The sequence below is a fragment of the Fusarium oxysporum genome, chromosome 15 (genome assembly GCF_000149955.1).
Source record: "Fusarium oxysporum f. sp. lycopersici 4287 chromosome 15, whole genome shotgun sequence".
Taxonomy (NCBI): Eukaryota; Fungi; Ascomycota; class Sordariomycetes; order Hypocreales; family Nectriaceae; genus Fusarium; species Fusarium oxysporum.
Genome location: NC_031000.1, coordinates 1,128,732 through 1,155,622, shown reverse-complemented (window position 1 = coordinate 1,155,622; position 26,891 = coordinate 1,128,732). Strand labels below are relative to the sequence as shown.

Here is a 26,891-nt window from a genome sequence, read left to right as displayed (position 1 = left end):
TGCAATTGCTCCGAGGTACACAATGGTGTGACCTTAGTACTACATGATGCATTCATAATGGCCTAGACTTCTGGCACTTTGGCGAGAAGACCGCGGTCTAGAACCTCCCCAGCATACCAAGAGCCAAACAGGCCAGTTTTGTATATAAAAGACTGCCTTCGTAGTAGAATATAATTTCACCTAGTGTCAATTTGTAAATCCCCTCTTCTACCGGCCAGGTCCTATGGATTTCATATCCTACTTTTCCTGAGCAATTAGTTCCTCAGCCCTGTAAGAGGGCGATAAAAGCCCTTGCAAAAACAGGTAACATGGCGGCTATGGGCTATACCCTCAAGCCCAAACATGTGTGCGTGTCACCTAGCCTCTACCAGCAGTGCTAAGCTAAGAATGCAAGTAGTGCAGAGAGTCATATCCAGCTTATCATTCAGGAACTGCGTGATATGGACCGCGGTCTGCGCAACACCGTCAAGCATCAGCAAATAGCTGTGGAAGCGAGTTTGGTTGAATGGAGGCGCCGCGAACTATCAACAAATGCGAATACTAAGAACCTAATGGAGGGAATAGTGCCGAATAAGTAGACAGATATAAATTGCAGAAGGCCATGGCGCTCTATGCGGCTGGGGATGCAACAATCCCCCGCCCCACAACTGTGCAGTCCATTATCATCGACATAACAAACTCAATTTAACTCGAAACCACAATTTCTCATGCAATTCTGTAACTCCTATGATAACCCATATATCATACTCCAGAAGCAGGTGAGCCAAAAGTTTTCACCTATAAATTCTAAATCGCAATGAAAATATCATAAACTACCGGTGTCTGATTAATTAAATTTGATTGCTACATTCTCCTCCAGTGGCCTCGATACCTTCCTGATAGGTCCTTATATTATGTCCACTCCTGCCGCATATTCCATAGTGACTTGCCCTCGGTCACGTCAAACTTCCTTAGCCACCACTTCTCGATGATTCGGCCACTACCTGCATATTAATATCCACCCCATCAATTAGTTCCCTATCTTCTTCTATACTTATCTTTCCTCTATTTTATAAGTGGGTTCATTCGCCGAGTTAATATCTCATTCGCTTATCAAAGGTCTTATATCTCAGCCCTAATTAATGGCATATCATGCATAACTGCCTTTATTCCCTTAGAGACTTGAACGCTCCAAGAATCGAATCCGGAGAATTACTTTGGTGCCTACCGATTTGCCTTTCAAGGTATTCAGACTGAAATTGGGCCCCAAGGGACGTCTTTGGGGACTTTGAAACCCTAAGGGTAGGGCTGGCCTCCTCCCAGCCGGCGTTGGAGTCCGTAACTGCACATCAAGCTTAGAGAGCACGTTTTCCGGGTCAAGAGGAACCTGTCCAGCCCCTCTAAAGGCAGACCTGATGTTTTCTTCTGTCATAGCAGCTTGAAAAGCAGCGTGAAAGGCCGGAAAGAACTCGGTCTTGGAAATATGGGTTACAGGCCACTGATCAGAGGCTCTATTTCTCGACCATATACCTTTTTTAGAAGCTGAAGCATCCGAAATTAAGAGACTTAAGCAGGTAGGAAGAATGAGGCGGCACAAAGAGCGTTATAATATTATTCTCCTCACAATATATCTCAAAGTCGGCCGAGTTGGGATTTTCGTGCCCACTGAGGACCAGAAGACAATAGAGAACAGTTAATCGGGTTATTATGCGCTAGTCAAAGTGCGTTAGCCGCTCGAGACCTGTCTTATTATCTATACAGCCATTTTAGGTCGTAGCGATAGCCCCAGTCGCCCAGGCGGTTGATTTCTGAGTACCAGTTGCAAAAGGAATATTAGCTTACAACCATGATAAATGGCTAGACCCGCCCAGCCTTCAGCATTGATCGCTTGGATGACTGTTATCCATTCCCGATTTCCAGGCTGCGCTGATTTTGATATTCTACGCCTCACCGCGTCAGTAATAACTATACCGCTTGAGATCACGCCCATCTTAAAGCCAGTCTCATCCAAGTTCCAGATATTATCTGATCAGATGCCGTACTTTGCAACTGTATTCTGTACAAGCCTCAACCAGTCGCAAATAACAGTCAGATCCTCACATCTGGCCCCCTGGTAGTCATATCACCACTGAGAACACATGTTGAGCAATGGTTGTCGCTTGAAGATCATAGCCCAGCGCGGGCCGGAGCGTGGCGCGTCTCGGGCATCAAGCAGTCGATTGCCCATTTGTTCAACACCGCTCAATCGCAGGGTATATCCTCGTGAATCTAGGTCGACAATGAATTCAAGAAGAGTATCTTCTTCTAGGTTCGATAGCTTCCTCGAGTTGGGCATGGTATCGCGTCGAAATTAAATCCCTGGCTGGCGGCGATGTAGCCTATGCTCATTAACCAGATAGGTAATTTGCAGCTTGTCGGGTACTTAGTTTCGGATTATTTTGAAGGGCTTAAATGGCAAGAAGAGTATTTCCATCAATATCAGACTGCGGTATAGTTTATGGTTGAGAATCAATCGGTTAAATGAAAAGTCAGATACAGGTGAGGAAAGTGCGACGCTCACTTGTCTGTGACGCTCGCTTGCCATATACATTAGCTGTAATACTACTATATAAATATATTTTCGTATTAGGTATTGCTAAGTAAAAGTTAATAATGATTGTTAATTTCAATATTAGGATAAGTCTCTTAACTATGTAAGACTAACTCTTCAATACCTATGGATATAAAATAATCAGGCACTCCTTGATTGTTCTTATTTCTCTGCCTAGGTGAAGTTTACTGGTCTTGTGCCTGCGTAATTAACCGCTTGCCTCTCCTACCCCCCCCTTTCTAGTGATGCTCAATAGTTTCGACCAACAGAGTATCCACAAACGACGACGTATAGCTCACTGGGCCCTTGCAAGTCCTGACTTTGTTAGAGATCTGTAGACCCGACTGCTCGTTGATTTTACTGTGACCCATCGCCTGGAGCTCAATGTCTATTGCCGGTGACGTCTTTGGGTTAGTCGCTGCGATCGTGAGCCTGCCTGAGCTTTTGGATCCGGCGCATTGCTCCGATCTCTGCTTTCCTTCTTCAACGTTGACCGTGGTTTCCTGAAAGCTCGTGACACCTCCATACGACAGCCGGGCCAGTCGTGAATCTTTATGAGCCTGGTACGTTCCCAAATCCTCAGTTAAAGATATTGGTCGGATTCGGTTGATGTGGCCAGAGGGGTTGAGACTGGTGGTCGAATTGGACTTCGCAGAATTAGGGAACAAGGGTCGTCGTTTACTCACCATTGCTATAATATTGCCGTTCATTATTTTGGCTGATGAATAGTTAGGCCGTCTAAACAGCCAGAACTTGAATGAGAAGCCGGATCCGCTGCTTTGGGATCCTTCACCACTATCCGCCAACTTGACAATGTGCTCAAACCCTTGGTGCACCCCTTGCATAAACTCATGCTGGAATTGTGCTGGCGCCTGGCGCATCTTGAAGAAGCTGAGAGGTACAAATGCACAGTTGGGGCTTGACAGCACCGAGTGGATGGGAATCATCAGCCGCATCACAATCATGGTCGATTGCACCCATTCTTCGTTGTCTCGACAGGGTACACGGACTATCGTAGACGTGAGGGCTGCGTCTTAAAAGAGGGGCTCTTGAGTCCATTCACATAGCGTTTTGATTGTCTCTGATAGTTGAGCCGCAAACTCGCTCTCCTGATCGCTTTGTCGCACCGACGTCTCGTTCAGACTTTGAAGTCTTTTGGAAACTGGCATGTTTTCAAACCGCTTGAGGAGCTGTAAGTGCCAGTCATCGAGTGTCTTAAGTGGAAGAGCCATGGATGGGAGAACATTTCGGGCGTCTTTCTGTACCAGAACATCGAATCCGGATCTAACGGAGGCTCGGATGGCGAAGAAGCCTATATGAACACCTGGAGGTGCCTCGTTATGCTTGTTTGCGTATGCGGACGTGGATCGGAGTTTCGTCTCAAACTCGGTACTCTGAATCTGCATGCCCGGCCTGATGATATTGCTGACCTGATGAAGCTCGGCGAAACGATAACCAGCTGACATTAACCACTCAGCGTCCTGATCCGACTCAAAATGGCGAGCCAACAGCATCAATAAGCCCCCTCCAAAGATCTGCTGCCGGGCGTTGCGCCCCTTCTTTATTTCAGGGCCGCTTTGGTTGTCATCGTAACCGTCTCCCATTCCCCAAGAGAGACTTAGATGAGAGCTCATGCGAGATTGGGGTCGTGGCCACTGGCCATCTGGGCCCGTAAGGAGAATATCACCCTACAAGACACCTACTGAGGTCAAATCTTCATGGAACCGGTCTGCAAGCTCGGTTGCGGCAAGACAGAAAAGTTCCCTAAAAATGATGTCATAACGCTCAATCATCTCTCCATACTCGTTACCGAGCTGAATGCCACATAGTCCGTCTTTATGAGTGCTGGAATGAGGCAACTGTAACACGTGCTGCTTCATACCGCCAATAAGGCCCGAGATACTACTCCAGTTTCTTGATGCCAAGAACATCCAAGGGAAGATTAGGTGTCTGATACTAAAGGCGTCTTTGGTATGTTGGCAAAGTGTGCCGAGGGCCATCCAGGATGTGTCAGAATATATATATCTACCCTTTCGAAAAAGGAATCAGTGATAACAGTACTGGGAATTAAACCGTCGGGGTCGACGAGAATCCTTCCGCCTTTGTCAAAGACAGTTGTTCCCAATGTGACTTGCTGCGCCCGAAAGGCGGACTTTCTCAAGTTCCTTATGCGAATAATGGTTGATATGGCAATGACAAAACAGGCACCGAGAGACTATTCTGGATCAGCCATACCCTTCATATTGTCAACCGAATATGCTTACTGACCAAACAGATAGCCACAATAACAGTTGCAGCTTTAGGTAGCTCGTTGCCCTCTAACTCGGCATCTCTGAAACGATAACGAGTTCCAGCAGCGGCACACCAGTGCATCCCTGATACAGCACTTGCAAGGACCGCAGCCGAGATAGCTCGCCTCCGCCACGAATTTGTCCACGTAGCCTTAAAGTCAAATAACATAAAGAGGGTAACGTTACTGGCAACGACGGCGATGATGGCGGATCCCACGACGTAAGCTGGCTGATATACACTGGTGTAGTTCTTAATAGATGTGTTCCCGAGATAGTGCATACCGCAGATAGAAACGCCGCAGAGAACGCCGCCAGCGATGGCTCTCCACCAGGAAATAGCATTATTAGTGCCGATTGCTAGAAATGCAGACAGCAAGAAGAAGATAGGAATGAAGAAGGATAGAGCTGCGAAGCCCTTCGAATAGGCTACTTGCATCTCGAGTTCTCCGTTGGCAAGATGGACAGTTCTATTTCCTGTGAAATGCTAGTTTATAGACCAGATCTTGAGCATTCAAGGGCTACGTGATCCAGATGGATATTGTCGTTACTCACCATACACCAGATGGCTACTCCGCCCATGGCGACGGCGGAGCTCACGAGTAACAAGCTGGTGGTTGTAATAGTCGAAAACGCAGCAGAGGAGGTGGTTTCAGTCTCTGTCAGAGCCGCTGACGTGGTTTCAGTCTCACTAAAACGCTTACTAAGAGTTGCGGTTGTCCCAATAGACGTAATAATGCTCTCAGTAGAGGTTGGGATTGTTGTGGTTCTGTTGAGTAACCCTGTCGATGTCTTGATGGCAAGAGAAGTGGCTTGGGATCCCAAAAAAAAAAAAAAAAAGAAAAAGGGCTTAGGCTTGCATGCTCCACCGTGGATAGAGGAAAGGAAAAGGAAAGTAACCAACAAACCAGTTCATAACTCTAGCGAGGCTATTATAGCTATGTATGTATGTATGTATGTGTGTATGTATGTATGTATGTATATTTTCATCCGGCGGGCCTTCGGCCCCGAAAAGTCTCCTTCTGGGTAACCGAACGTACTGAGCTAATGAAGTCTATTTATTACGAAATGCTATTAGCTGTTAGAGAACTAATGCATCGCGACTCGAAATTAAGATTCCTGTTAGAAAGCAATTTCTGCACACGCGACAACAGACAACCTTATCCAGCATGTCATCGGCACAAAAGACGCATCGTATCGAGCCTGTTACCCGTCAGCAGGAGAACGAGGCGTCCCTTCCAAATAGCAGCCGTTCATCAAGTCTGATCTTCAGGAATGCGGTAGTTAGCTTATAAGTCTAGCAGCTCGAGGCTGCCTTCGGGTGGCCCCAATCGATAGAAATCGCAGCAACGCCCTCCATCGGACTGTGACTCAGGTAATGGTATGAGGTAGCAAAGGAGAAAGAAAGAAAGTGAAATGAGAGGAGGAGGAGGAGGAGGAGGCGCAAGCGCGTCCTGCCCCGGTATCGTCTAGTAGCGAGGACAATCTTTCCAAAGAAAGAACTCGCTTTGGTCAGTTTGGCGAACTTGTTGAAGTCTCTCCCTATTGCCAGGTTGATTGCTGCATTCGATGATGGGGGCATCCTCATCCGATGACCCGGCGGCCAACCTGTGGTCGCCTTGAGATTGGATATCTTATACAGCTCAGGAGCAGAGGTGGACCACCACGTCTCGAATGCTTCTTTCCGCTTCTGCCTTGCGATCCTTCGCAGGTAAGCCAGCGTTGGCTGAGCCTTTTCGGGTTCGGGCAGCGATGATGCTGCTTTTGCTAGTTTATTGGCTTACTCGTTGCCTGGAATGTTGGTGTGTCCTGGTACCCAGCGCACTTGTTTAGTCCCGTGTGATGCTGCCAGGGCTTGGCACTCGAGGAAGACGTCCTATGAGGAGTCAGCTGGTGTGCCTCGCAGGGATGTGGCTGCGAAAATTTCAGGAAATACATTCTGGACTTGGACTCGCGATCATCTCCTCTCCGCCTTCGTGATATAGAGGATATGGCTAATAAATTGCTCGCCGACCGCGACGCGTCGCCTTTCGGCAGGCACTGAGCCTCTAACATCATCAAGCGACAACCAGAGCTAAAGTCGCATCATTTCGTAGATAATACTATAGAAGAGCCAAAAGCAAAGATCAGGAGGTCATTCGGGCTTGGCTCATGCTCGTTGAGAACACAATTACCAAATGTGCCATCATAGTATCGAATACTTACAAACTTTGACGAGACTGGCTTCATGATGAGTGTTATGTCAACAGGTTATTACAAATGCAGAAAGGTGTTCAGGCACGAAAACTGCTGAACGTGGAAACCGTGAATGGGTTACGGTGGTACAACGCGTGTGTTCAGAGGGTTGGTGGCTGTTGCCGTTCATCGCTGGGGCGGGTAAGAATCACCCTCGACGTAGTAACAAGATAGCCCTCTGTCGCAAGACTGGGTTATCGCCACTGCCGATAACGGCTGAAAGGCGAACGAAATAGGCCTAGAAGTTGTAAAAATATTCCAACAAGCATACCAAGTCGCGAAGTATGAGTAATTACCGCCTCCTGATCCTAGATGGTCACGAACGTCACCACTCTGCGGGCTTTGAGTCTTAACTACTGCAAGGAGAATAAGATCGTTACACTTTTTATGCCGGCTCATTCATCTCAAATACTTCAGCCTCTAATGTTGAATGTTTCGTCCCGTTCAAGCAGGCGTATGATCAACAAATCGAGAAGAGAATAAGGACGGGTACATGTCCCGTCAGCAAGGAGGACTTCTTTCCCGCATTTTACGCAGCATTCCGAGACTCTGTGACGGGGAAGAACGTTCGGAGAGGTTTTTTAGGCGCAGGTCTTGCGCTTCTGAGCTCCGAAGGTGTGATTTCCAAGCTTGGCGTAAAGCTAAGAACGCCGACACCAGTCCCAGGGATTGGCAAGTTGCCGGTACCTTGGGCATCCAAAAGGCCAAACAATCTGATTGAGGTGATTTCACAATCGGACTTCATCAAAAGTCGAATATACAGACACCAGGGAAGTTCACCAACATCAATTTTGGGTGGTGTAGATCACCTTGCTAAAGGAACGCGGGGAACCATGCATCAGATCGCTCTACTGAAGTCAGCGGTGCATATCCTTCGTAAGGAGAATGAGACACTAGGTTGACGTCGACCTGTCAAAAAGAAACGTCTGGGGCAAGGAATAGTCTCGATTCTAAGTCATGGACAAGATACACAAGGCCAAAACGATGCGACGTGCAGCTACAAGAAGAAAATCGCGGAAATGGGCATCGCAAATGGAAGGCAGAGACAAAACAACGACTATATGGCGTCTGTGGTAGGACAGGAAATAATGCACGAAGTTGCCAAATAGAAGTAGCAGCATCTTAAGAACAATGCCATAGTTGATTTGAGCCGATTGATGGTGCTATGGTTGATTCTGCAGGGTAGGGAGCCGTGAGGGTGCGGCTCGGCGCAACGTTCGCTTATCATGCGCGTTATCTGACGTTTAGCGGAAACAAATCAGACTTAAGAAACCCCTGAAAGCAGTCCTTGCGTGTTGCGCTGGCTTAGCTCTACCGTAGTTCAGTGTTCAAGCTATGGAGGGTATGGCGCTCGTCACCACCTTTGCGCTTGGACCATTGTTAAGTACAGATGGGTTTTCCAAGTTGCCGCCCAGACCAACAGCATGGAGGAATTAGTCCTTCGCGTGACTGGTAATTACGCCAGGTCTTCTGATTAATTAAAGTTGGGAATTTAGTGATAAAATGACAGGTCGATGTCTCGTCCTCGCTCTTCAGCGACGCTTTGAGACAACCTAGGCCGAGCGGCCCAGCATCTTGCTGACAAACTCAAGGATGCTATCAAGGGCTGCCATTCTTTCTTGTTCCCTGCGTTGAGTCTACTCATGTCGTTTGGTGGCACGACATAAGGGGCTATAGCGCATACGGATTGCTCAAAGGTACAATTTTAGTTGATAAGACAATGATAAACAGCCTTTATCAGATGATATAAAACAGACTTAGAACTAAAAACACGTTTAAAGGTAAAGAAAAAGAAAAGAAATTAGCCGTTATTCTCCAAATATCACGCAGAGTGGGATAATTACTTGGTCCACGGCAGGATATCTAGGTTGATGATGAATGTAGCTAAAATCGAGCCTCATTCTAGCCCAGAAGAAAGGGGTTCAGTTTTTCAGTTGGGGCTTCGGGCACGGACCCATCACATCTTCACCACCAAGCCCGGCCCCGGCACCGGCCCAACATAATGATACGTTCCGCCACTTTGAGCAACGTTGGCCGGGACGGGTTTTAATAGCTCCACCTTGTCGTCGTGGCTACATATCTTGGTGGGGAAAAGATCCGCAGAGTTCTGTAGCCTCGTTCTAACTAAGGGTCACCCTCACTTCCCGACATGTGGCTGTGGATGGCGACCGGCCCGGCAATGTTGCGGGTTCGTTTTATTATCCATGAGAGATGGGATGATGCATAGAGAGTGAACGGCAAGGCCTTGCGGGGTTTTGAAATGACCAGTTACGACACACGCCCGCCCTTTAGAAGTTCAAAATCAACATTGAAACACTGAGAGATGGGAGCAACAAGGTCGCTGCAAAGGGCGAGTGCAGCATGCATCTTCCCCTATCCCTTCGTCAGTTAGCGAAACCAAGGATCAACGGGCAAAAGCAAGCTCTGTGGCTCTGCCAAAAGCGACATGTCATATGCGAACGTGGTGATCAAACTTGCATGCATGGCCTCCTCCACCTAATATCATGGCTTGGTTCTCATGGGGACTCTTATTTCGAAAGTGAGGAAGATATAGGCAGAGAAGCCACCCTATCATAGAGTTCATCCTATTATGTTTATCCTTTTGTCAGACGCTGCTGCTCTCTCAATTCACATACATATCAACAACTTCCTCACCGCTGTCTCTTGCCTGTACTATGAAAGTCTCTCTGATGACACCACAGGGAGGCGGAGGGTGATCTGAGGCATTTCTGCATGGCCTGTATCCGGCAACTACCACATGTTGATACATAATACAGGCTATTCGCTAGAGCCTTTAGTTCAGTCAGCCGCCTCCGGAAACTTAACCACCCACAAGGCTATGCATTTTTACCCCGAGTCACAGCCCTAGCGGCATGTAATTGGGGAAGGAAAAAGAAACCAGCTTTTTGTAGCTCCCTAGCCCGCCGCCACTTGTTGGTTCGACATTGCTTTGACATCCCTCGTCTCTCTACGACTGGGGTATCTCTGCGGCATCTTCTGTAGCCCCGTGGTAATCCTGCATTACTTTTACTCTTATTGTATGAGGGCCCCTACCTGCAAGAACAAAACCGCTGACTGCGGCTACTCTACCAACGCTTGCACGTATCGCTGGGGCTCATGAGCGAGGTAGTTCCGCATTAGAGCGCAGTTGCATCCTGTGTGCTGTTGAATCTGTATTTTGAGCTCATATACCTGGAGCGATAGATCGGTTACGCAAGTGAAAAGCTCGTGGTGGACACACTCTAGTTCTTACGTGCGAGACTTGAGTCTAGATATATCTTCCCTCTACTTTAAACGAAACTTTTAGGCTGTGATTTGATTTCGCCCTTCGGTTCATTATCTTCTCAATTCTCACATCGTCTTACTCCCATTGTCATCCTTGCTCGAGCCGCATTCGATCCTACAGCCGTCAATGTGAGGCCTCTCGCCGTGATTTCTCTTCTAATGCTTGTATGTATCGACCGGACTCATGAATGAGGTAGTTCTGCATGAGGGTGCAGTTACATCCCGACTGTTGTAGAAGTTGCATCTTAAGCTCATACACCTCGAATGTCAGATCGGCCAGGCAGGTAGAAAGATCACTGTTGATACGCTCTAGGTCCTGCTTGCTAGACTCAAGTCCCTGCTGTTCTTCCCTCTGGTTGAAACGGAACTTATTGGCAGCAATTCTGTTTCGTTCCCGAATTCTTTTCATGCGATCGTTGCCCTGTTGAGCTGGATGAGTGCCGTTGCTGCTGGTATGGCTCGTGCGGCGAACAGGTGAATATTTTCCCTTCTTCGTTGCCTGTGGATTGATATCTCGATCACCCAGTGGAGCTTGTCTAGTGGGTTTGCGAGACTTCAGATCGCCAGAGTAGCAATTTGTCGTTCGATTTGGTGTCTTTTGTGTCGAGGGTGAGTGCCAATACCCCTGGCCAGGTGATTCCTTAGAAATTTCATGTTCAGGAACTGGAAATAGGGGTATATCCTCTACGACAGGATTAAGACCGTTCCCCGGGTTCATGTGATTCATCTCATCGCCGATATAATACCAATGGTCTGTCAAATAAGTGTTGTAGCCATGTAGTGAGCTATCGACCACAGGACCAGTCTGTGTATAAATGCTGTTTGCCGTGCTTCTCTTGTTTTCTGATGAGCCAAACGGGGCTGACTGGATTGATGGCCACCATTGCTTCCACAGAAGTGATTCGGGAGTGTAGGATGTCTCGAAGGTTAAGTCGTCTCCCATGTCACTCGGCTCACCGAGAGCTCTATCGTCCGAGAGGCAAAAAAAAAAAAAAAAAAGGTTCGTAGGGTATATCTCTGTACGAGAAGTTTATCAGATGGCCAAAGTAGCAGGAGAAGAGCTGAAGGGAGCTCTAAACATCTAGAAGCGCCTTGATACCCTTCGGGCTATCGTTTTGTGCTGCTGATGGTGATTCTGAGTAGGCGAAGAACTGTACACTGGAAACTCGGAATGACAGGGGATAAAGACGCTACTGTGCTGATGCTCATAGGTCGCGGGGAACGAAGCGACCTGCAATATATTAATGGAAATCGAATAAGGCGAGGTCTTTCAATTGACCTAGCCCGATCGCATCTCAACGAGTGGCAGGAAGGGAAAGGGCGAATCTTAGCTTGTGAAACCACATAGATAACAGCTCATATCTCAGTGCTCCATACCATTAGAACGGATAGGTACGGGGGAAATGGTCCTGAAAAAGTGCCTGATCCTCACAGCTAAGATCCTCGATCTCGCCATCCGATTTAGAGGCCAAACAACCTGACTCGCCATTGGCCGGGAGGGATAGCGTGAGAGGGATTGAGGGCGCTAGCAAGGTAACTGGATCACTGAAACGTGTAAGAACCTAACAGGCTATCTGTGCGCTCACTCTGATGGGCTGGAACGGCCTGCATTCCATCCTCACCAGTTCATAAAGGGGATAGTTAAATGAGATGATTGAAATCAGTGGGGCTAGCCTAGGCTCAATCTTGTAGTGTTGGAGACCGTGCGAGAGTTTTTGGAACCGTCCACCGGGCAGCGGAGGTTGAGGCATGTCTACGACCTCCACCTGTGGGATTGAAAGGGTGTACTGTCTTTAGTGTAGGGTGATTTAAGTTAGCTTGGCATAATCCATAGGGCTCAATCATGCAAGCACCTCTAAGGTAAGACGGCGAGACCGGACGAGAGGAACCCATGAAGATGATCAAAGCGAAGAATCGTATTCGATGTTGTTCTGGGATAGACTACTGTACTAAGGCATGTCTCAGCCTTTCACCGAGTTGGTCACATTTTTGCCGTAATTATTGGTTCCACCACCTTAAAATGCACTTTCAGGAGCACGGGCATAGACTCGCTCTGCATACCCATGCGCGGGGTTTGCCTCCCTGAAAATCTCACCAGGCGACTTATCCGATGGGGTAGCGCCAACCTGAACAATTAGTATTGAGTTACTTATCAGAACGTTCTTTCCCTGTACAGAGGGCATGAGCCTAGTCGGGCCGCCAAGAATGATCGCTCATACACAATATCCGGGCCAGCGGAAAATCCCCGCGTACATAGATTTGGCCCCTAAGTTGCATGGGGTAGGTTCCACTTTCTTTCAACTGGGTCTGTGCTCTTACCAGGAACCTGTCATGTGAGTAATCTGATTGGTTGTCGCTGAGTATGCCGAGATTGCAAGAGCTGACTTCCATCTGTCTGATTCTTATACACAGCTATGGCGGCTTGCCGGTGTGCATTCTTGGTTCTCGAAGGATGTCAATAGGAGGGTTAAAAAAGCAGCACCCAGCGATGCTCTATGCCAGCCGACGGCTGCCGGAAAAGGCATTCAGGAAATGACAAATTTTCTAACGCAAATCCCACCCCCCAAAGTGTACAACTGCGATATTCACATTCCCACAGATAATTAGATGGCATAATGATCCCCCTGATCGATACGAATCGAACAACCCTCAGGGATCGACCGATTTTCGATCGATCGGGGGTCCGAACGAGCCACACCAGCCACGCGGCCCGCCCCAAACATATCGAAGATCACTCATAGCGCGGTTTTATTGACGCATTTAGCCCCTCACGCCATTTCACACAGTGTTAAAAATTCAGCCAGGCCGCCCGGGGCACGCCCACAGCGGAGCAGGTATCTTAAAATCACAGCCAGCATACCAGTAATAACTCACATTTAGCTGGAAATTTAATGGCCATCTTCTTTGTAGCCTTTAGATGAAACATCTTGCACGTTTCCTTGCGGATGATATGATACGTGGGAGAAGTCCTAATACAAGTCATCCTGGCTGGAAATGTCAGACATTACGTATATTCCGCCCATCGATGCATGTGAAATTCTGCGCCTTGAAGGTTTTACCATTTCGTGCGTAATCTTATTGAAGTATCCCTGCTTGCAGCACATGACACCCCAGCACCTGTTTAGCAGGAAATGCCAAATGCCGGGTGGATTTTTTTTTCTTTTTGGTTTTTGTTCATCTGGTCGGCTTCATGATGCCAAGCTCTCTATTGAGATAAAATATGTTCTCAGATTAACATAGGTACTGACAGATCGTTTTGCGCATCAACGCCATGACGCGTAATTGCAATGCCGCCAGAAACATTCCTGCACGACATGCCATTAAATATTATCCAAATTGGCTGAACTTTTGATTATGAAGCCTTAAAAAGTTTATTGAAAGAGATTCCTCACTGAAAAACTTGCGCTCGCTGAGTGATGTCGATGCTCAACGGGTAGCAGCATAATGGTTGGAATTACATGAAAATTGACAGGCCGTATGTACACAGCCGTGAAGGAGAGGGTCGGATGACTCCAGGGAGCCTAGAACTTTATGTAAGTTAATCGTAAACCGTTGTCTTACAACAACGGCTAGGCAAATGTCGATATGAGGCAAGAGAGAAAAAGCGAGAAATCTAGCGGAGAGCTGATAAGCGTTAGTGAAGTGGAACATCGCGGGTCAATACTAATCCGGGAGGGCTTTGGCTGTTCGCCGGGCCCCACTATCCGGAGTCCGCATCGTCGTTTGGACATCTACAACCGTGTAGGATAAAATCACTCAAATCAATCTACCCGCTCCCCTGGGAATTCCACAATGACGCTTCTCCCTCGTTAGAGACCAAAAGCCGCTATCGAAAGGGTAACCCGGGTTCCCGTGGTTGCAGATAACATACAAGACAATGCAGCGGTTGGAAGAACGCCTAAACGACTCTCAAGATCCAGGACGCTGCATTCTCCCATTCCCCGACCCTACTATGGCAGGGGAGCAAAGTGGGGACCAGTCAATTTATGACTTACTCGTGGAAGATCCAGAGGTATGCAAGTTGGCCGTGAAGCTCTCTTCTTCTGTCTTTGCGCGAAGTGGTTTCATATAAGAGGTTGTGTTTGACAAAGCGGGCGCTAGAACGTTCAAGATATTCCTGTCAATGCTTCAGGTTTCCTTGACCGGCAGCTAAGACATGATGACGCAGAACAGTAGGCCAGTGGCGGGACCTGGAGTATATCCCTGTCTTGTCTTCCCATGATATCTACTCGTGCTCCAGTTTGCAGAAATCTCTTTATAGAACCTGTGACAAGGACAGTCACGAAAAGACTAGCCAGACAACGGAAGAATGGAAGGCAAGAGGGAAGACACCAGAATTCGAGACCAGCGACTATAAATGAAAATGAAAAAAGTCTAACGTGTATCAGCTTCCGTTGGGACAGACGATAGTGCTGTCACCACTAGGTCATTCTCAACATCAGCAGCCCTTTTCATCGCCGAATCGAACCAGCCGCGATACGCCGCAGCCGCCAGACCTGACCGAGATGGAGACCCACCAGCAGCCGCATCACCCTGTCCCGGCAGACCCAATGCCGATAGCTTGGGGTTTATCCGGCGTTGATGATCAAAATCCCCAGCTACATCCGACGCTTTTCAATTTTATAGTCCCAGGGACTATGATCCCTGCCCCTGACAACACAAGCAGACATCACAGCCATCTCCCGCAGGCGCCGATAGACGCCGATTTCGCGTACAGCAGCGAGTTCGTCACACTGTCCAGTATACAATCTTGTGGCCACTATGATAGTGGCTTTCCCGGCCACTGGGATGGTACTTTGAATCACGGAACTAGCACTCCAAGAGTAGCGATACCCATTGGGCAGGCCACGAATAATCCTAGGGCTGAGCTAGACGTGGCGCCCCAAGATAACAGCCCAACACCTGCTTCGCAACCAAAAAGAACTCCTCGAACGCGAAGAAAAAAGAAAGAGGCTCACAACACATCTGAGGCTTCTCAAGGTGGTAATAGTAGCGCTGATGCCGGTGCTCCTTCGCTATCTGACCTAGCTAGCCCCAGTCCTGCTTCACACAACAGCCACACAAGTATTAGTTCAAAGCCTACATCCATGGAACCCACGACTTCGATAATATCGAATTGTCGGAGACAACTTCGCATTGCCTCTCGAATATCCAAAAATACCCGTAATCAACTTAATGGTGCTCCAGAAGAGCGCCGGGCTCGAGCATCCCATAACCGCGTCGAGAAGCATTACCGCAACCGCCTCAATGCTCAATTCGAATCCCTTCTTAATGCTTTGCCGGCGAAAGCCCGGCAAGGTGACAACAGTAATGGAGACGATAACGAATGGGATGGCACAAGCGATCTGGACCGCCGAGTGAGCAAGGGCGAGGTTCTTGAAATGGCTCGCAAGCGTATACAAGGGCTGGAACGAGAGAGCAATGAGCTCCAGCGCGAGAACTTCGAGCTTAAAGGCAGCCTTCAACGACTTAAAGGATCTGCCTCCGATGGCACCGTATCCTCGTCTGAACCGGAAGCACCATTCAATTTCAATTAATGTGTCCAATACACAAGGTTTTTGACTTGACTATCGCGGTTGCTTGATTATGTAACGATCAACCACAAGTAAGGACTTCCGATTAACCCCCAGCAAGCCTTTTATTTCCCCCTGGCTTAATCGAGTTAATTTGAAGTTTCTCGGCTAAATTAACGTATTGGGCAAGTTGCCAAGAATGAAGAACCTCAGGAGAGCAAGCTGCGATAATATCACCTCTAATACTGCTAGCTCTATAAGCGCGCTATTAAATCCAGGTCTCAGCCTTTAGCAACCCACAGGCACGGCGCGCAACTTAAAACGGTTGGAGACAATAAGTATTCGCTCTGCAGGCATCGCCCATGGTAGGGAATCTATCTACATCTATCTACCAACGTCTCAAGTAGATAGATGTAGATGCCCTGTCATGGATTGCAAGATAGATAGATAGATGTCGGCTACATGTAGATTTAGATAGATGCCATCTATCTACCAAAACACCACCACCAATAAACCATTGTTGCTGCCATGTTGTCGGCCATCTCCTTCAACAATCCGTCGTAGCCTTCCAACAGCCCCGCTTTCAGCCAGGACCTGACTGTCTGAGCAACAGAAATAGTACTTGCATTTGGGAGATAACGTGTTACCTGCGGCGGAAAAAGTTCGCTTACATTCTGCAGCCATCGGCGGGATTGATAAGACGTCAATCACCATCCTAGCTACGCGTGGGTAGTCAAACCGCTTAGCAGAACAGTAACGAAGTGGGCTACCGTGCTTCGTATAAATGTCTTGCTTTGTGCTTAACCGCCTCTTGAATTCATCTGAAATCGGTTCTTTCTCGGAGGTCGAATACGACATCACCTTGTCTTGAAACGAATCGAAGGGATTAGACTCTCGCGCTCTCATGGCCACAGGAAGATTACTATCAGCAAGTTGCCACTGGATTGGAAGGTCACGATACTCCTTTTCATATAGGATTTGGGTGAGTTGGCCTTGTCAACCCAGCCCTCCCTTCCGCCATAAGCTTTTGTCAAGAAAAAGTCAACTGTATTTCAGTGTGAAAAACCATGGCCGCGTAATATACTGGCGTCTTATCAAGCTTCGTATAGTACTTGTTTAGCTTGGCCCTGGTAGAATTGATGCAGGATGAATAATATCTGGGCTCGGGTCGATCTTTCACCTCGAGTTTCCCCTTCCCTAGCTTGGCAAGAAAGTCATAGGCAATGGCGACTTGCCAGACAATACCATATTGCGCCTCAACTCCCCCTTTACCAAGTCTGACCTGGCTGTCACTTTTGAGTAGTAAGATACAGGAATCAAACATCGCAAGGATATCCTTAAGCCAACTGAGGGCATCCCAGTCCGTGTCGGTTAAGAGGTTTTCTTCCTCCTGGCATGGCGGAAGCGAGCTTCATAGTTACTCGTTTTTGGCATGCTGAAGTCTACGCCCAGGCACGCTTGCACAGATTTGTGGTCACGCACATGAAAGAAACCTTAAAGTTCGGTGATGATCTCACTTTGGACTAATAGCATCTTCTTAGTACCGCCATCAGGAAGGCGGTTGGTAGTCGCCGTGCCAGTTTGCGATAATCTCCTTGGTCGGGAGAAAAAGAGAATTGCTGAAGATGGCAACCAAGACAGTAAACGAGACAATATTAAACAAGGCCGTCGGTCGCGGTTATTAGTGAAGACCCAGGAAAACCCCACAGCTCGCCCTACCCCATCGGTACCACCAAGTCATCGGTCTTCTGGTGCCGCTGATGTGGATAGTGCATCGTGGACGCGGTGCGTCGCTCGCTAGTCGGTGGGTACGCTACAGCTCACTCTACCAAGCCTGCAAGGATATTATATTGGGCCTGGTATAATCCAAGAGGCAGGATGGACAGTTGTATGAAAAGTCGCAGTAGATTTCCCTCGGCTATTGGTTGACACTTATTAGTTCAGCACCAATATTGATCCATAGATGGCATAATACAGCTAGAATATCATATGGAGGATAAGTGATGCTTATGTCTGTCTAACTTATAACCTTCAAATACGTTCTAAACAAAAATATAGCATAGACTCCATCCGCGCACTTTGCAAGTTTACAAAGAGGGCAAAGTGATATGGGAATTTATTCTGGAACGTTTCTAATGGGGAGCTATCACAGCAAGGAAAAAGGATGACTGCATGAAAACGCCAGAAGCTCAGGGGTGTGTATAGGAGGCAACTAGATAACTGTGCTGCTAATTTCTCATGGCATATATTGGCATAATTCGCAAAAGCTCCTCATCGGGGTGATTGGATATAGGGTTTAGATAGAAACCCTTTGGCACAGGTAAACCAAGGGGTAAAACTCAAGTTATGGAGATCGTTAACTGCTATCTAACAGGGCATAGTCTCTTCTCAGAGGTGGCCATGTCAAAATATCGACGCGAATTCTAACGCGAAAGCCTCTCACACTGCAGTCTGTATACCCTACAAGTTCCTCTACTCACGGCACCAAGTCCAACTCAACAGCATAATTTCGTCCTTAATTACTCAGCGGCAGGATAATACACCGGACAGGTGAAGTCCACCGATGTAGTTGTGGTAGAAGTAATCGTGGACGTGGGCGAGCCAGGGTTCGGGTCGTCGCATCCGGTAATTGTAGACGTAGGCGGGGGAGTGACGATAGATGTGATGATGTTTGTGATCGTAGTGAGGCAGGTGGTCTATTAAGTTCGGTCAGTTAGGCTGCCCTATTATGCGGACATTAAGCCTAAAGCTTATCACGTACCGTAGAGGTGATGGGTTCGTAGTTGATGACCACTGGGCACTGGCACTTGGTGTTCAAAGTCCAATACTTTGCACAGTTGCCGGTTGATTTGCCGTAGCAGGAGCCTGCTCCCCAGCCTGTCCCTGCGGTGAGAGAGGCATGTGTAGCGATGTAGAGCTTCAGATCACACGCACGCCAAGAGTCTTGGATGGGGATGCTGCAAGTAGCGGAAGTTTTGTCTGTGGAGAGTGAGCAGGCTTTATTGCCGAGAGTGTATGGGAGCTGGCCAGGGGAAGTTTCGGTGGGCATGGTTGTGCCGATGTAGACATGGATGTCGGAGTATGTGCCACTTGTCAAGGTCGGGTAGGTCACGGTCACCATGCCGTCAGATATGCCGACACAGACCTGGCCGTAAAGCTTCAAGTCATTTCCTACAACAAAATCTTTGCATGTTGTCGAAGGAACAAAGACGTCTCGGGGGCTGAGTCCGCCCAAGGACGGAAAGGCTTGAACGGGAGTGGTAGTGGCCAAGATGGCTCCAGCGAGGAGATGAAAGAGTTTCTGCATTGTAGTTGTTGAACTAGGTTGCGTTTCAAATAGTTGTGGAAATGTCTGTTAAGAGTCGACTTCGCTGGTCCAAAGAGAGCTTCTTTATCACTTTTTATACCGTTTTACTGCTTTTAACTTGATTCGAGATTTCCCTTCTCAGTGTCATGCGATTGGTGAGCGGAAATGTGCTTCTGTTCGCCACGCAGTCCATAGTTCGGTCAATAGTTCAGTCAATAGTTCGGTCACAAAGGGAATAGTTCAACCACAGCCTCAGCGTCCTAATGTAGTGCGAACTACCGAGTAAAATATCGTACACATATATTGGATTATCACCAACGTTCGTAGCCATCTTTCTAAAGAGGAAAACAAGGCCCGTATATCTATCGAACGCAAAACTGAACAGAAAGTTGAAACTAAAGTCCAGAGCTATGAGGCTGGCGATACACTACGGGCATGCACCTTAACAACGTTTTGTCTCATGGAATAGTAATCGCACTCGTGTCCCAATAAAAGAGAAACAGAATCAGCCGATTTTCGGCCATGGCTGTCCCGCCGAGCTGAAAATTAGTATGCCTCCATCCACGTGTCTCTAAAATCGTCGGTGGGTAACGCCACACCTGTGGATTGTTTGGCTGAGGATCTACGTTTCGCCCAATAGCTCGTTCCAGGCCGTCGGAGCGGCCAATCGCCGGGGTTTCCGGCTCGCCTTGGGGATCATTTTGAAGCCAATAATGAATTCCCAATCAATTCTAGAAGAGAGTCAGGCACTTAATACCTATGAAGACAAGAGCTTTATTAAAGAGGATCACAGTCATCAGCTGCACTCAAATGACCCTACCCGGATAGCTGTTTTCCCTGCCGAAACTGACCGCGGCACCAACTTCGAGCCTTTGTACGTAGAAATACGCAACTTTCGCATCATCACACTGCCGCCAACACCTCTGCAGCAGTTCCAGCTTTTCCTTCCTATTTCCTTCCTTGAAAAACGGTTCCAATATACCAAAAGCTGGGTCGCGTAGTTTAAGGAAGATGACGTTGTTGATAGCTGGAAGCACCCGATGACGAAGAATACAAGGCTGCGAGCTTGGCAAGGAACCTCTGTTGCAGAAGTATATGTCTGGCTTGGAATGGTAAATTATATGGGTATACATAAGGAAAGAGCGATTAAAGCCACTGGAGTACCCAGAAGCCGGGGCAGCAACGCCCTGAACACTCAATCATCAAGTTCATGCCATATTGGAAGTTTCAAATCCTTCATCGCTACCTTCGCACCCTTGACCACACCAAGATCGATAAGACCGGGCCTCTTCCGAAGGTATTCCAAGCTTGTGATGAGTGGTCTGATCATATACAGGCTGCGTCTGCGGAGATCTTCTTCCCGGGCTCTCATCTGGCTGTGGATGAGTGTATGATCAGCTATACGGTCAGATTTAAGAAGACAACAGTCGTCAAGGGCATGCCTATCCCCCTAGGGTTCAAAATCTGAGTCATCGCACAGCAGGGCTTCTATATTCACTGGCTGTGGCACGTCAAAGGCGCAAAATAGGGTGCCGTCGGTGTTGAGCTTCCAAAGCCGAAGTCATTCTCACGAGGTCGCGGTAAGAGGGCATCATAAGCACTAAAGAAGGAACCCAAAGAAGAATGCAAGCCTATCACCTTAAACTCGACCCAAGGCGACGTTGTTGCCTTAGCAAGCACACTGCCAAAAGCGACATATCACGTCTTTGTGGATAACCTCTTCTCAACACCACCCCTTTTCCGCAAGCTTCGTGGTCACGGATACGGGGCCACCGGCATAGCTTGCCCTAACTGTGTCATACACAAGGACCTAAAGAGGGATAAGAACCTCGATAAATCAGGGCATTGTGACTATGCCTTCAATGAAGTCAGGGCTATCCCGACAAGGGATAATAAGGTGAGAAGCTGTGACACTTTTCTATATATTTCCCTTAGTAACTTATTCTTTCCTCTCCTTCCTAGGTCAATCAAATAGCTTGGAAGGATAACAGCCTTGTGCTCTTCACCACAACCGTCTTCCGAGGCGATGAGCTTACCAATAAGAAGAGGAAGAAGCCGTCTGCAGACCACCTACGAACCCAGCCAACACAGCCAGAATTTGGTGAAGAGAACACTAAAGTCATTCCAATCCCAACAGTTGCTGCTGCTTATAACGATGAAACCGACCACGTTGACCGAGGTGACCAATTGAGGTCATACACAAGCTATGATCACCCCCTTCGCTGGGGGGCTTGGCAGGCTCTAACTTTGACCTTCCTTCTTGATGTTGCACTAACTAATAGCTATATGCTTCAACTACATAGATCTCAGCTAAATTGGGAAAGATTTATGTCACAGGAGGATTAGCGGAAGTGCATTTCAAACGCCCTATTCAACACATATCATAGCGAAAGTCAAGCAAGGAAGAGATACCGGTCAGGGGCCGAGGAGACATCGATAATCAAGAAACACGGCAAAAACGCATAGATAGGAACATCAACCATGTCTATCGTGGCCCCTGTTCAGCGTGCCTAGCTTTTCAGGGCTTCCGACAAAGGCAGATAAGGTCAAAAAGCTCAGAAAGGCGTGCTTTCGCTGAAATCAGCGGCAACACAAGAGGAGGTCATCACGGTCGGCAGACTAGATATGGGTGCAAGATTTGCGATGTAGCGATCTGTAGCAAAAAGACCTTTTGGCACTTTTATCACCGCTTAGGTTAGGTGGCAACACAAGTACCTCATGTTCTATGCATTTTGACTGGCTACGACCCCCTCATCTTGACCAGCTTGTAGTCTTGAGAGCTCTTAGGAGATAGTATAATTATTTTAGTAACTAAGGAAAGTGTTAGTTAAGACCCCTGTATTGGGGCTTGCGCCGGTCTGATTTAGGCATATAATCTGTTCATGCGAATATCAACACTCTTGTCTTTTGCCTGTTCGCTGGCTGGACCCTGTGATATCAACTGAGAGCGGTGACTCCGTACGAATCACGTACTCCTATCGCTGTTCCGGTTCCTCCTTTCTCGACAAGCAACTTTCTCCCTAGTATCGTTAAGACAATCTTATTAACAGACGTAATCTCTTTATAGACGTCTGTCGTTGAGGCGTCTCGAGTGGTACGGGGAATCTGTCATGGCCTGGTCTCATTGGTCCAGAATCGTTGCTCTGTCCGGGCAACGACACCATCGTTGCAAAATCACCCCATTGTAGTATGACAGTCTCACTGTCTCTTGGTCTTGGTCGAAGCGGAAAGCGCTCTGGGTCGATTCGAGTTGCTGCGGGCTTGCAATATTGGCGGTTGCCAGTTATAAAAGGTTATCGAGGAACTTGGTTAAGACTCATGTTGGGACGATTGGAGATGCTCTATTTGTGGATGTGATGCCAACGCCGGGGCTGCTGCTTGGGTGGGCTGTGGTATATCCCTTTGGTATTTCGAATGAGCATGTTGGGGAGATAGAAGTTGGAAATGATAAGCCTGCGAGATAGACGTGAACTGCTGCTCTCCAGTCATCTGTGGACGCGTGCCTCCGCTACCTATGCGGACGAAGATAAGAGGAATCATGGCGGGCGGGACACCGCCTTGCAGAGATGTGCACAGCATGTCCATCTCGACCTTTCTCTGCTCAAGGCGTAGACTCTCCTGCCTCGTCCTCTCCTCTGCCTGTCTTCTCTTGTCCTCCTCGACACTGGCTTGCAGCCAATCCCTCATGGATTCCTCAGCTCCTCGCCATCGCTGGGGCGGGTCGGGGAGCTGGGGCCAGGAATCTCTCCGCTGATGACTCCGGGTTAACAAAGGCGGCAGTAGACATGGAAGAGGCGTACGACACGTAGGCGAAGGAGGAATGGCGGTTGCAGGCCGCTGGGGAGGAAGGGTCATGGTCTCCAGAGGAGGCAGGCCACATTGAGGAGCCGGCATCGCTGTGTTGACGGGCTGGACCCGGATGAATGGTCGGCAATGATTTTTCGGCAAATTCTTCGATCAGGCAGCCCCTCGAAGCCCGAATTTTGGGATCCAGCTAACCTTAAACCATCCGATATGCAGTATTTCAAATTGTAGTCGCTTTGGAAATCGATGGATGGAAATAGGGCGGAGATAGACGCATACGTGAGAATGAACAGGGAGTAGGCGACAATTTGGGGTACACGACAATTAAGCATAGAAGAGTAGGGAAAGCTGTAAGAGGGAAATCTGTTGACCCCGCAACCCCATTTTGGTGACCGATTTGAGTCAAATCGCCTGCGAGTAGTACCTCGACTTAATCCGGGCTTCAAGCTATATTGAGCATATTGTCCCTATTATATATAGTTAGCACCAGCTTCATCCGGATCATAGGCATATCTTTATGCAAGATAATGCCGCTGCCCATACTGCAACAGAGACGATCGCTGAGCTTAAAGCTCGAGGGATTAAGATAATCGCCTGGCCACCTTTTTCACCAGATTTAGACCCAATTGAGACTGTATGGAATGAGATGAAGGAGTATATTGAGACACTTCCCAGAAGATCAATCGTATGACTAATTACGAGCCGCAGTTAAGGAAGCTTGAGAATGAATTGATGATAGCTTCTTATTACAGGTATTAGAGTCGCTAAAGGATCGTTGCCAAACTGCTATTGAAGCTAATGGAATACATACTCGATTCTAGATGACCATAGCTAATTTTGAAGACGATAAATCAGGAGCCGGGAAAGTGACCCCTCTGATCCCTGGTTCCGTGTGGGGCGAGCTAACATACTTTTGCCCTCACACCATTGTAACCTCGACAAGCCAGCCACCGTAGCTGGTGCACCGCACGGTGGCAGTCCAGGTAGCATCCAAAACCAGCTGTGCACTGGTTTTGCCGCCGCCACAGATCGTAAGCTTACCACAGGTGACGCTGCAATCAGGATTTCAATGACACTCTGGAGTGCTTTGCTGGTGATGTGCGCCCCACAGGCCGCACTAGGCGTCGACGATGACCAGCATAGGTATAATCGTTGCTGTAATAAGTGCAAAGCGCTTCATCATGGGTATATCCCCTTAAGGGTTACGATTATGTCCGGATATCAGACTTTTGCAATGCTGTGGCCCAGTTACAGTAGGATACCACCACCCTTAAAGCCAGATGACAGCTCAGTGATTCATACTACCTGCCACGTAAAGAACTTCCCCAATGCAGTTATATAGAATGGTAAGCGTGACGTTGAAGAGAAAGCCATATACACGTTCCTATTGTAAGTCGCTAAGCTATCTACTTAAGCATGCTTTTGCGAAACACCCTGAAGTAAAAGTGGAAAGTGTATCTCTACGTGTTCGGACTGTTTGAACTCTCATTCGAGAGCCTGCCTTCTGAGACTCGTGAGTTAAGTCTCTAACCATTGATTATCAAAAGCACCGCCGCATACTGAAGTAAGTCCTAGATACAAGAGAGTATTGTATATTTCTAGCTTATTTTAACGGGTTTAGGCTATAGGCTACTTACCAGCCGGCTGGATGCTAGCATTAGCATCGTTTGATCACACTATGTGGCTCTTGTATACGACAACTGTTATGCGAAAGGATCTTCAAGAGCAATCCTTTGGCTTTAGCATTACGAGTAGTGTATCCAAGAAGAAATTGCAATTGACATTAGACCACATCTGAAAGCATCGCTTCTCGTACACGATTGGATATTAAACCACCAAAGACAATCACTTGCTGATGACTCAATATGACATAAGGTTATTTAGCGTCCAGATGGGGCTGAACTTTCAAGGCGGCAAAGGTAGATGCGGGGGATAATTCGGTATCAGCTGTAGCCCTGTCGAAATAAACACAATATCTAGCACTTCAACGGTAGTCCTGAAACTTCCTCCAATAGGAGCAAGGGGAGTGACGTGCAACCTCAGCTGAGCTCAAGAGTTATGGCCGCCTTCAGCTAGCACCACTCGCACGCTCCTTGGCTTTTTCCGTCTGCGTTGCTTTCTTTACGCTGTTCTTGGAGGGCGCGACCTTCAGCAGCTTCGCGTAGGTGTTGCCCTTCCCGAAACTGCACCCACCATCTTTCAGTCTCTTCCCCGGAAGCTAATGAATTTGTGGGGGACAATGGCGGATGTTACCTTCCGTAGTCGGGCAGAAATCGATTGCTCTTGCGGAGGAACAGATCCCAACCCATTCATAGTCTTGAAGCCAATCTCGCAAATTCAGACGCTGTAGAGTCGAATGTACCAAGAGATGCCAAGTCGGTAGGTGCAAAACGAGATCGTTCAGCAATTGTTGGAAATGTTATTTGCCTGAAGATCTGCAGCAGCTATTTTCCACAGAGCCCTCGTCCAGATTACGACTTTCAAGTATCGAAGAGTTTTACGCGAGTGAATATTATTATGATTTCATGCATACAATAAAGGAAATAAGCTTTTGAAGTCGGGTTGAGCGCTTCTGGCAATAACCGTGCGTTTGCACGGGTCATCCTGGGCCACCCCATTCCCGGAGCAGAGTATGCCACGATACAACCCACTGTTGAATCTCGGAGATTCTCATGTGGCGTCCTTTCATGTTGGTGGCATCTGGACTTGTTCTGGACCTCTGGTACTTCTCTAATAGCTGTTCTCCTTATTTTTAATTACAAGCTGAAAGACGTCCACTTTATTGCACGACGCTCGTGTTTGCAGAACCAACGGTTGGCTGCTGCTGGCTGTGGAAGTCGAGAGCAAGTTTTGTGAGACGACTGTGGATCGGGACTAGAGCCAGCCTTGGTAAATGATAAGCTACATAGATATGATAAAACATCGTTGCATTTATATGATGCAGGTCTGTGTTGGCTTTGGCTGCGTCCGCTTACTACTACTACTGTACGCAGTCGTGGCGGTAACGTGACAGGATAACAAAACTGGCCCGTGCACAATAACAGTCCTGTCCGTGCACACACTCTTATCCCTATAATATGACAGGATACAACGCAACTGGCCCGTGCACGTTGCTAGGTCATCTATATTAGTTATTTCACATAACATAGTTATAGTTTTATTTACGAGAGACAAAAAAGGAAGAGGCTCGATTGTTTGAGAAACGCATCAAGTATACGCAGGTTATCGTGGGTATCCTGACCAAAGAAGTGTGTGTGGAGGTTGGTTAGCCTACCGTCATGGCGGACCCAATGGGAGCCGAGATCGTGGTGGAGCAGGACGCCCCTTTTTCGACGCCAAAACGCCCGAGTCGGGTCGTGAAGCCTACGAGCAAGGTCCGAGACACGGCGCGACAATTGGAAGATACTGCCATAGAAACGCGACGAAACACCCGACAGACGACGCGAAACGTACCGGCCGAAGAACAGATCGACCGATCGACCGAAACCCGAAAGAGTAGCGGCAGCGGCAGCAGCAGCGATGGAAGGGCAATGCTGCATGCAGAAGGCGCTGGATCTCCTGGCAGAGTCGCGCAGGGAGACCAAGAGGCTGCAGGAAGCGCTGAGGGAACAGATGGAGATGACCAAGGAACTCAAGGAAGCTGTTGCAAAGCAGGAAGAAACAGTACGCGAGATGGGCAAGCAGATGGTAGAGATCAAGGATCAGATGACCGAGGAGCTGCAGCGCGTCCGCGAGCAGCTCGAAACTATCGTTACGAACGCAATGGACGGGCCTCAACGATCATATGCTGACGTCACACGACTGACACCGTTCTTACCCCACAACGATTCGAGGACCTTAGCCGCTCCTCCGAACCCCACAGACGTGCTTTACTGCACGATTGACGTTTA

At 48.1% G+C, this 26,891-nt stretch overlaps 11 protein-coding genes across 11 annotated transcripts in view; 3 read left to right on the top strand and 8 right to left on the bottom strand.

The window, feature by feature from the left end:
* Window positions 1–308: 308 nt before the first annotated feature.
* On the top strand, window positions 309–578 carry FOXG_21702 (uncharacterized protein; the record flags this gene model as incomplete). Its single annotated transcript, XM_018402049.1, has 2 exons — window positions 309–346; window positions 398–578. The coding sequence occupies 2 exons, from the start codon at window positions 309–311 to the stop codon at window positions 576–578; spliced, it is 219 nt and encodes a 72-aa protein (XP_018254587.1).
* Window positions 579–2,808: 2,230 nt separating this feature from the next.
* Window positions 2,809–4,203, bottom strand: FOXG_21701 (uncharacterized protein; the record flags this gene model as incomplete). Its single annotated transcript, XM_018402048.1, has 2 exons — window positions 2,809–3,578; window positions 3,633–4,203. The coding sequence occupies 2 exons, from the start codon at window positions 4,201–4,203 to the stop codon at window positions 2,809–2,811; spliced, it is 1,341 nt and encodes a 446-aa protein (XP_018254586.1).
* A 308-nt stretch (window positions 4,204–4,511) lies between these two features.
* FOXG_21700 (uncharacterized protein) lies at window positions 4,512–5,296 on the bottom strand (the record flags this gene model as incomplete). The annotated part of the gene is made up of 2 exons (XM_018402047.1): window positions 4,512–4,784; window positions 4,838–5,296. 2 exons carry the CDS (start codon window positions 5,294–5,296, stop codon window positions 4,512–4,514), a joined length of 732 nt encoding a protein of 243 aa, XP_018254585.1.
* An 858-nt stretch (window positions 5,297–6,154) lies between these two features.
* On the bottom strand, window positions 6,155–7,086 carry FOXG_21699 (uncharacterized protein; the record flags this gene model as incomplete). The annotated part of the gene is made up of 3 exons (XM_018402046.1): window positions 6,155–6,560; window positions 6,642–6,733; window positions 7,063–7,086. 3 exons carry the CDS (start codon window positions 7,084–7,086, stop codon window positions 6,155–6,157), a joined length of 522 nt encoding a protein of 173 aa, XP_018254584.1.
* A 535-nt stretch (window positions 7,087–7,621) lies between these two features.
* On the bottom strand, window positions 7,622–7,837 carry FOXG_21698 (uncharacterized protein; the record flags this gene model as incomplete). The annotated part of the gene is made up of 1 exon (XM_018402045.1): window positions 7,622–7,837. The coding sequence occupies one exon, from the start codon at window positions 7,835–7,837 to the stop codon at window positions 7,622–7,624; it is 216 nt and encodes a 71-aa protein (XP_018254583.1).
* A 2,664-nt stretch (window positions 7,838–10,501) lies between these two features.
* Window positions 10,502–11,320, bottom strand: FOXG_21697 (uncharacterized protein; the record flags this gene model as incomplete). Its single annotated transcript, XM_018402044.1, has 1 exon — window positions 10,502–11,320. One exon carries the CDS (start codon window positions 11,318–11,320, stop codon window positions 10,502–10,504), a length of 819 nt encoding a protein of 272 aa, XP_018254582.1.
* Window positions 11,321–14,882: 3,562 nt separating this feature from the next.
* Window positions 14,883–15,914, top strand: FOXG_14373 (uncharacterized protein; the record flags this gene model as incomplete). The annotated part of the gene is made up of 1 exon (XM_018394439.1): window positions 14,883–15,914. One exon carries the CDS (start codon window positions 14,883–14,885, stop codon window positions 15,912–15,914), a length of 1,032 nt encoding a protein of 343 aa, XP_018254581.1.
* Window positions 15,915–18,409: 2,495 nt separating this feature from the next.
* On the bottom strand, window positions 18,410–19,197 carry FOXG_14372 (uncharacterized protein; the record flags this gene model as incomplete). Its single annotated transcript, XM_018394438.1, has 2 exons — window positions 18,410–18,586; window positions 18,652–19,197. The coding sequence occupies 2 exons, from the start codon at window positions 19,195–19,197 to the stop codon at window positions 18,410–18,412; spliced, it is 723 nt and encodes a 240-aa protein (XP_018254580.1).
* A 3,309-nt stretch (window positions 19,198–22,506) lies between these two features.
* FOXG_14371 (uncharacterized protein) lies at window positions 22,507–23,091 on the bottom strand (the record flags this gene model as incomplete). Its single annotated transcript, XM_018394437.1, has 1 exon — window positions 22,507–23,091. One exon carries the CDS (start codon window positions 23,089–23,091, stop codon window positions 22,507–22,509), a length of 585 nt encoding a protein of 194 aa, XP_018254579.1.
* Window positions 23,092–25,069: 1,978 nt separating this feature from the next.
* FOXG_21696 (uncharacterized protein) lies at window positions 25,070–25,310 on the bottom strand (the record flags this gene model as incomplete). Its single annotated transcript, XM_018402043.1, has 2 exons — window positions 25,070–25,184; window positions 25,255–25,310. The coding sequence occupies 2 exons, from the start codon at window positions 25,308–25,310 to the stop codon at window positions 25,070–25,072; spliced, it is 171 nt and encodes a 56-aa protein (XP_018254578.1).
* A 1,210-nt stretch (window positions 25,311–26,520) lies between these two features.
* The window catches only part of FOXG_14370 (uncharacterized protein), a gene marked incomplete at both ends in the record, with an annotated part of 2,882 nt that continues 2,511 nt past the window's right edge, over window positions 26,521–26,891 (top strand). Inside the window, one exon of the mRNA XM_018394436.1 lies at window positions 26,521–26,865. Within this exon, the coding sequence (XP_018254577.1) occupies window positions 26,521–26,865 (345 nt within the window). The remainder of the gene's footprint in view (window positions 26,866–26,891) is intronic.